We start from the raw sequence: 5944 nt of genomic DNA, 5'->3' as shown, positions 1-5944 counted from the left end.
GAATAGATGCCTGTGTGAGCCGATGAAGTACACATGAGTCTGCCTGGGGACGGGGGTGAAGAGAGGGTTATATAATGCAGCAAATGGATTGGGCAGTCACAAGGACTAACTTGTTTGTTTTGAAGCAGGATCTCCTTGTAGTTCGGGCTGGCTTTGAATAGCTCTGTAGCGGAGGATAACCTTGAACTCCTGGTCTCCCTGTCTCCACGCCCCCAGTGGTGTGATTAAAAGAGTGGGCCCCTGCTGGGCGGTGGTGAAGCACGCCTTTAATCCCAGCACTCAGGGAGGCAGAGGCAGGCGAATCTCTGTGAGTTCGAGGTCTACAGAGTGAGTTCCAGGACAGCCAGAGACACACAGAGCAACCCCAGGCCATGTCATAAATATTAGTCCTCAGTAATCACAGGTTAGCCCTATGGTGAGGGCCCTTTTCTGGATACAGAAACTAAGGGTCAGAGAAGTTAAGTGAGTTGTCCAAAGTCACAAAGCTCCAAAGGACCAAAGCTGTGATTCCAGCCCCAGCCATCTAACTGGGCATCCCGAGTCCTGCAGAGTGAATGGCTTGATGAGTGGGTGAATGACAGAGGAGTCCCGGGGCACTCTGTGGGCAAGGCAAGGGCACCTTCTGATCTGGTGTAGAAGTCCTTGGGGTAAAGTGGGCATTGAAGTTCTGGGCTGGGATCCATGTTTCTCCCAGGATAGATTGCAACAGCCTCACCTCATGATCCTTCTCTCTTTCCACCGCAGGCGGATGCCGCCATGCAGCACTACGGGGTGAATGGCTACTCCCTACATGCGATGAACTCACTCAGCGCCATGTACAACCTGCACCAGCAGGCAGCCCAGCAGGCCCAGCATGCCCCTGACTACCGGCCATCGGTGCACGCACTTACACTGGCTGAGCGCCTAGCTGGTAAGGGCCCTGGGGACCTGCCTGGCCATGGGGTCAAGATGCTGGGGGAATGAAAAAGGAGGCTAGAGAAGACAAAAAGGGGAGGGGTGTGCAAGCAGCTTAGTCTAGGTATCTTAGAAAGCCTTAGGTCACTTAGTAACATAGATGACAAGCCAAAATCTGTGCTCTGCTGGCTTTGGCAACACATTTATATAACATCTGTGCAGGTGCCTGTGGGATACCGCTTGCTTGTTTGCCCTGTGCTGGTCCTGGAGCTGCCTCAGCCTTCAGGTCCCCATAACAAACCCGCAAAGAAGGAGACTGGAGATATAAAGTATCTCCCCATGAGTATTGGCTAAATGCCAGGCTGCTCTGTGGATCTCTCCCCTCTCTTTCTCTTTTTCTCTCTCCCCATCTTCAAGCCCCATGAAGAAGATTATTACTTCGTTTTATAGACAAAGGAGCTGAAGCTCAGAGAGAATAAGTAGTGGAGAGGGCGGGGGTCGGGACACGGCAGTATGGCTAAAACTGTGGGGTCAGACTTGTAGTTAATTGTCTACCCATTCACCTTTCTTCTCTGAACCCAAGTTTCGTCTAGGACGGGGGTAGTGCTAGGACTGCTGGCAGGAGGCCGTGTGAAGTAGTCAGAAAAGCCGGGCTATGCTTACGGTCACTAGTACTCAATGCCCCAAGCAAGTCCCAAGCGTCTGTGAGAGAGCCATAGCCCGGTCCTCTGACTTCTGGTTGTCTTCCTGATTGCCTCTCCGCTGGTTTCAGTGCCAGTGCTTCTATGGCTGTGCTGAAACAACTTGAAAGAGGGGAGACTTGTTTGGGGTCATGGTCACCTAGCTCCATTTGCTGTGAGATTGTATCAAGGCATCATGTCAGAAAGTGCATGGCATAGTCAAGCTGTTTACCTCACAGAAGGCTGGAAGCAGAGAGGATGATGGGTCAAGGATAAGATAAACCCCTCAAGACATGCCCCCCAGAGGTCCACCCACTTCCTCCTCCTTAGCCTGTCTCTTGGCAGTCCATTCGGCCGTGAATTCATCAATGGGTTAATCCATTGATAAGGTTAGCAGTTTCATGACGAAATCACCTTTTACTAGTGCCACCATCTGGGGACAAAGTCTTTAATATGTGATCCTTCAGGCCAGTTTACATCCAAATAATAACAATGGGTATGAGAAGGAGTTAATGACATCGAGGTCAGGCTACATTTCCTGGAAAATGAGGCCACCTAGTTCATGATGTTCCAGTCCAAACCCATCCTGTTGCGTGGGGACTGGTTTCCATGCCAGGGGGTGGTGAAGGACTTCATAGAATCCCTTGGAACTGAGTGCCCACAGATCATGAGAGGGCATGGTGGTCAGAGACAATGGTGGACAGCTCAGGGCAGCATGCTGGGCTGGTGAAGAAAGGAAAGCCAGCAGGCCAGGAGGCAGATGCCTTTTGAAGGTGCGGCAAAGGGGCAAGGATTGGCAGGAGACCAGGCACAGGGATGGGAGAGGGTCTGAGAACCATGCCTGCATTGAGATACCAGTCTGGCAGGGAGGATTTGGCAGCCAGTCCTCCTCCTTTAGACCTTGCCAGGCCTCTGAGCAACTGAGTCCCTGGTCACCTTTCTTAGCTCAGTGTAGACACTAGTGTCCAGTGTGGCAGTGGTCAGTGCAGACCTGCCCCAGTATGGCTGCTTCCCTAGTTAGGAGTGAATTCCCTTTGTCTAATGTGATAATGGTATCTCCGATAGTGAGATCTACCTCAAAGACTATAACACAGAGATGATTCAGGACAGAAGCTCATGCCCACTGATATGAACAGAGGAACTGAGGTGTATAGCCCACTTTCAAAATGCCAAAATTGGACTGGGGAGATGGCTCAGCGGTTAAGAGCACTGGCTGTTTTTCCAAAGGTCCGGAGTTCAATTCTCAGCAACCACATGGTGGCTCATAACCATCTGTAATGAGATCTGGTACCCTCCTCTGGCCTGCAGACATACACGCAGTCAGAACACTACATACATACATACATACATACATACATACATACATACATACATACATACAAATCTTTTTAAAAAATGCCAAAACGAAGGAGGCAATGAGCTCCACTAGGATATTTTTATGGAAATCTTACCATCCATGGCAGGTGCTACACTAGGGAGCTGTTTTCCCCTTGAGTACCCCACCCCTTATAGTCCTTGGAGTTAGCAATAAGATGCTGAGCTGCTGTCTCTCCACCAGAATGGATGTGACTAAGTGGTCCCTGCTCCCTTTCCTGCCCAAGGGTAGCACCCATGACCTCAGGCCTGCCTGGGCTAGGGTTGGGACACGTTATAAAGGATCTCTCCTTTAATTGAAGAAGTTCCAAAGTCTAGGGTTTGCTGTCCATTTCCCATTTTGGGTTTTATAGAAAGCTTCCCAACTCCAGAGGCTCAAGAGGATGAGTCTGTGGTACTGTTCATAGGCAAAACCAACTTGAGTTCCCTCCAGCATCAACAAGGTCCATTTTCGTGTGATTGGAACATATAACCCAGGTGCCAGTCAGCAGAAGGGAAAAGGACCGGACACTAGCCTGAGAGGTACCATTCTGGCTGGTTTTCATGTTACCAAACACAAAGGCAAGCCTGTTGAATCAACACTCCACAGCCTGTGCCCCTCCCCTCTGAGCTTGCAGTGTGGGGATCCAGATTGGGTGTACTAAGCCTGTCCCATGTGCCTAAGGCCCTGCCAGAGCTTAGCTTTCTGCTTAGGAAATACGACCAGGAATCTAATGCTTCTCCATCAGAGACATAGAGACCAAGGAAGAGAATGAGAGCCGATGTAAAAAGGAGGATGGTATGCCTGGTGAGAATTCCCCTCAGCAATCCTCGATCAGCTCCAGCTGACAAACTGGCTTCCCAAGGCTAAGGGTCCATATTCTGATGCTAGGGAATCTTAATAGCCAGAGTCCAAGGCCCACAGGAGATCAGAATCATCGAGATAGGGGTTTTTAGGTCATCAGCAGCATGTCATCTCAAAATATTACAGTATCTCCAGACTTTTTTCTTTCTGAGATATGGTTCCACTGTATATCTCAGGCTAGACTTGAACCCATAAGCCTCCTTGTCTCGGCCTCCTGAGTGCTAGGATTGCAAGTATGTGTTTTCATTCTTGGTCTAGTATATTGAGACTTTAAGGATCTTGAGGTCTTACCTATCTACACACCCTTAATACCAGTTAGATCAGGAGGATACCCTCCAACACTCATGTGCCTGGTAGCCATGCGGAGCTGAATTAGTCCTTGGTAGTTCTGAGAATGGAGGTTGACAGGAGGGAAAGATTTTCAATACCAGCCAGTGGAAGGAGGGTGGGTGACTTCCAAGGGTCAAGGGTCAGCTCTGATGCCTGTTTGGGCATCCAAAGTGGGTCAGAGCAGGATCAGATTCAAAACTTATTTCCCATAATTAAATGGGCCCCCTCTGCTTGCCTTCCAACGGCTGTACATTTCAAGACATCATCTTGGAGGCCCGCTATGGCTCCCAGCACCGCAAACAACGCCGTAGTCGCACGGCGTTCACAGCCCAGCAGCTTGAGGCCCTGGAGAAGACCTTCCAGAAGACGCATTACCCAGATGTGGTCATGCGCGAGAGGCTGGCCATGTGTACCAATCTGCCTGAGGCCCGCGTGCAGGTAGGGTCCGCGAGAGGCTGGCCATGTGTACCAATCTGCCCGAGGCCCACGTGCAGGTAGGATCCAACTCTCCCAACTGTACCTTACAGATGGGTGCTAGCCATCAGACTGGTGTCCAGTTATCCAGGACCTACCGTTTGCTAGGGCAGTGCAGAGATACATGCCTACTTCCCTCATTCCCATTTGGAAAGAATAGGTGGGGTTGGGTGGAGGATTATCACCTACACTTCTCCTGGCGTGCCCAGGGTACAGTCTTTCCTCCCTTAACTGCCCTTCTTTGTGTCCCCCACCCCCAGGTCTGGTTCAAGAACCGCAGGGCCAAGTTCCGGAAGAAGCAGCGCAGCCTGCAGAAAGAACAACTCCAGAAACAGAAGGAGGCCGAGGGCTCCCACGGAGAAGGCAAGATGGAGGCCCCAGCCTCAGACACCCAGCTAGAGGCAGAACAGCCTCCCAGTCTGCCCAGTGGTGACCCGCCTGCTGAGCTTCAGCTGAGTCTGTCGGAGCAATCGGCCAGTGAGTCAGCCCCTGAAGATCAGCCAGACCGTGAGGAGGACTCTCGTGCTGGGGCCGAGGAGGCCAAAGCCGAGAAGAGCCCTGGATCTGAGAGCAAGGTGCAGGGCTGCAAGAGGGGCAGCCCCAAGGCAGGTGAGGCTTGGGTGGGAGGTGACCCACAGGTCAGGGAGACCAGCCAAAGCCGGCATGATGGGCCCGAGTGTGTGATGTAGGTCAGAGCAGGAGGGTCAATCACAGACATTCAGGAGCATGACCTGTGACCCATGTCCACCCTCGAGTGTGGCTGAAAGGTCCGGGAAAAGGGCTGGGCACAGGGAGGCTGAGGAGGGCGCAGGTGAGGGGCCGGCTAGAGCCCATTCACCATTTAGCAATTATTTTAACAGTCTGTATAGATGTACTGGTGTGTGCTGGGTCAATACCACCCCTTTTTCCCCCCTGGCAATGCTGAAGCATGCACGGGCAGCCTGTATATGGCGGTTCTGTTGAACTTGTCCATATTGGGTTCATGGTCTAGGTTGATGAGGATGACTGACCGGGTCTCTTCCTCACAATACCATACTGTTGCTGAGATCGCCATACAGCAGATTTCACCCTGATTCAAACTTCTCTTAGGACTTGGCCCATGCTTTTTCATCTGGGAGCTCTTGTGGAAGGGGTGTCTGCTGAGAGGTCTAAGACTTGTGGGTCATGACCTACTGGGGGGGTTGGAGGACCCTTTCTCAGGGGTCGCCTAAGGCCATTGGAAAACACAAATATTTACATTCTGATTCCTAACAGTAGCAAACTTACAGTTACAATGTAGCAACAAAAATAATTTTATGGTTGTTAGGGAGGTTGAGATCCTCTGGTTTAGAGAATGCTCCTTTTTTTT

The 5944-nt window shown here is 51.2% G+C and overlaps 1 protein-coding gene across 2 annotated transcripts in view; it reads left to right on the top strand.

The window, feature by feature from the left end:
• Nucleotides 1-747: 747 nt before the first annotated feature.
• The window catches only part of Dmbx1 (diencephalon/mesencephalon homeobox 1), a 6254-nt gene continuing 1057 nt past the window's right edge, over nt 748-5944 (top strand). The window contains exons 1-3 of one of the 2 annotated variants that reach the window (XM_013355288.2): nt 748-910; nt 4382-4560; nt 4857-5205. In XM_013355288.2, the coding sequence (XP_013210742.1) occupies nt 757-910; nt 4382-4560; nt 4857-5205 (682 nt within the window). In that variant the 5' untranslated portion in view covers nt 748-756. Of the gene's footprint in view, nt 911-4364; nt 4561-4856; nt 5206-5944 lie in introns of both variants that reach the window. The other variant, XM_005371483.1, reaches the window with a different exon arrangement.

Source organism: Microtus ochrogaster, unplaced genomic scaffold, assembly GCF_000317375.1.
Source record: "Microtus ochrogaster isolate Prairie Vole_2 unplaced genomic scaffold, MicOch1.0 UNK110, whole genome shotgun sequence".
Lineage (NCBI taxonomy): Eukaryota > Metazoa > Chordata > Mammalia > Rodentia > Cricetidae > Microtus > Microtus ochrogaster.
Note: the sequence above shows the minus strand (reverse complement) of the source record. Positions and strands in the feature narration are given on the sequence as shown.